This window comes from Cucurbita maxima, unplaced genomic scaffold (genome assembly GCF_002738345.1).
Source record: "Cucurbita maxima cultivar Rimu unplaced genomic scaffold, Cmax_1.0 Cma_Scf02630, whole genome shotgun sequence".
NCBI classification, from domain to species: domain Eukaryota; kingdom Viridiplantae; phylum Streptophyta; class Magnoliopsida; order Cucurbitales; family Cucurbitaceae; genus Cucurbita; species Cucurbita maxima.
Window position 1 is genome coordinate 1 of NW_019274646.1, and position 2,145 is coordinate 2,145.

The 2,145-nt window shown below is 42.4% G+C and overlaps 1 protein-coding gene across 1 annotated transcript; it reads left to right on the forward strand.

Annotated features, from left to right (window-relative positions):
- Positions 1–6: 6 nt before the first annotated feature.
- Positions 7–2,139, forward strand: LOC111475727 (jasmonic acid-amido synthetase JAR1-like; the record flags this gene model as incomplete). Its single annotated transcript, XM_023119936.1, has 4 exons — positions 7–125; positions 229–330; positions 557–1,380; positions 1,988–2,139. Coding segments are annotated over 4 exons (1,197 nt in total), but the record flags the coding sequence as incomplete, so codon positions are not given.
- Between the last annotated feature and the right edge of the window lie 6 nt (positions 2,140–2,145).

Here is a 2,145-nt window from a genome sequence, read left to right on the forward strand (position 1 = left end):
CAGAGCTTCAAGGACTGTGTCCCGCTTGTTTATCATGAAGATTTGGAGTCATATATTCAGAGAATTGCAGATGGCGCTTCTTCCCCTATTCTCACTGGAAAGCCAATCAAAACCATTTCCTTGAGGTACTTTTGCAATTTTTTTCATACCAAGTTTTGTTTTGATTCATAGTATTAGAGATTTTGTTGTGTTTTACTAATGAGATTTTTGGTTGGTTGTATGATGTAGCTCTGGTACTACTCAGGGGAGGCCCAAGTTAATTCCCTTCAATGATGAATTGTTGGAGACGACAATGCAAATTTATCGCACTTCTTTTGCCTTCAGAAACAAGTAATGAAACTGTCTTTTCTGTTCTAGAATCTCTTCTGCCTTGTGTTCGGAAATTGATTGTGGTCTGGTCTCTGAATCATTTCTTGTCTGAACTGAATAGCTTAATGGTTTATTACGTTATTGATTGTGGTCTGGTCTCTGAATCATTTCTTGTCTGAACTGAATAGCTTAATGGTTTATTACGTTTGTTATCCTTTTACTAAATAGTATAAAATGGGTTCTACAGAGAATTTCCCATTAGAAATGGAAAGGCCTTGCAGTTCATCTACAGCAGCAAGCAGTTCAAAACTAAGGGGGGTCTGGCAGCAGGAACTGCAACAACGAATGTTTACCGTAGCGCGAAATTTAAAAGCACGATGAAGACGATCCAGTCACAATGCTGTAGCCCAGATGAAGTCATCTTTGGCCCTGACTTCCATCAATCTTTGTATTGCCATCTCTTATGTGGGCTGATCTTCCGGGATGAAGTTCAGTTTGTGTTCTCCACTTTTGCACACAGCATTGTCCATGCTTTCAGGACTTTTGAGCTAGTATGGGAAGAACTCTGCGGTGACATTCGAGATGGCGTTCTCTCTAGTCGGGTCACCGCTCTCTCCATTCGTACAGCCATGTCAAAAATTCTTAAGCCAAATCCTGAATTGGCAGATTTGATCTATCAGAAATGCGCAGGATTGAGTAATTGGTATGGGCTCATACCAGAGCTTTTTCCCAATGCACAGTACATTTATGGGATCATGACCGGCTCGATGGAGCCTTATCTGAAGAAACTGAGGCACTATGCAGGCCATCTGCCATTGATGAGTGCTGATTATGGTTCTTCAGAAGGATGGGTTGGAGCAAACGTTAACCCAATGCTGCCCCCTGAAATGGCTACCTTTGTTGTGCTTCCAAACATCGGATACTTTGAATTTATCCCGCTAAAGGAGAATTCTCAAGATCAGGAGCAGGAAGGAGATGGAGGAGCTATTGTTGCAAAGGAGAACAAGCCAGTTGGTCTGACAGAAGTCAAGGTTGGTGAAGTGTATGAAATAATTGTCACCAATGTCGCAGGTAAATCCTTCCAATTCATGAAACTAGACGCTATAACATTGTTTTGTTTCCTCCAAGACAAACATGAATGAACGGTTCACTGAGTGGCTGTTGTGTTCCCACAATAGTATTCCAACTCATACAGTCCATCTCCACGTCTTTTGTTGGGTTCTTCAAATGTCAAACTTCTTTCTATGCTTCCCATGTGACTGTAGGAGGCACGCACAACAATCTCTGCCCTTTTCTTTGTCCTCCTCCATCCTACATATTTATCACTTGTGTTGTCGGGACATCATTTATTGATTGTCCACTTTTGCGAGATCCTACATCGGTTGAAGAGGAGAACAATCGTTCTTTATAAGGGTGTGGAAATCTCTCTTTAGTGAACGCGTTTTAAAACCTTGAGTAGAAACTCGGAAAAGAGTCCAACAAGGACAATTGGCTGTTACAAATAGTAACAGAGCTAAACACCGGATGGTGTGTCAGAGAGGACGCTAGACTCTCTAGGGGGTGGATTGTGCCTCTCCTTAGTGGACGAGTTTTAAAATCTAGAGAAAAATCCCAAAAAGGGAACCTAGACTTAATCCCACATGATTTCGAACCTAACTAATCCATCTGGTTGTTGCAGGGCTGTACCGTTATAGATTAGGAGACGTAGTGAAAGTGATGGGGTTCCATAACGCAACGCCAGAGCTGAAATTCATGTGTAGGAGCAACCTTCTCCTAAGCATCAACATCGACAAGAACACGGAAAAGGACCTGCAACTAGCAGTGGAGGCAGCCGGG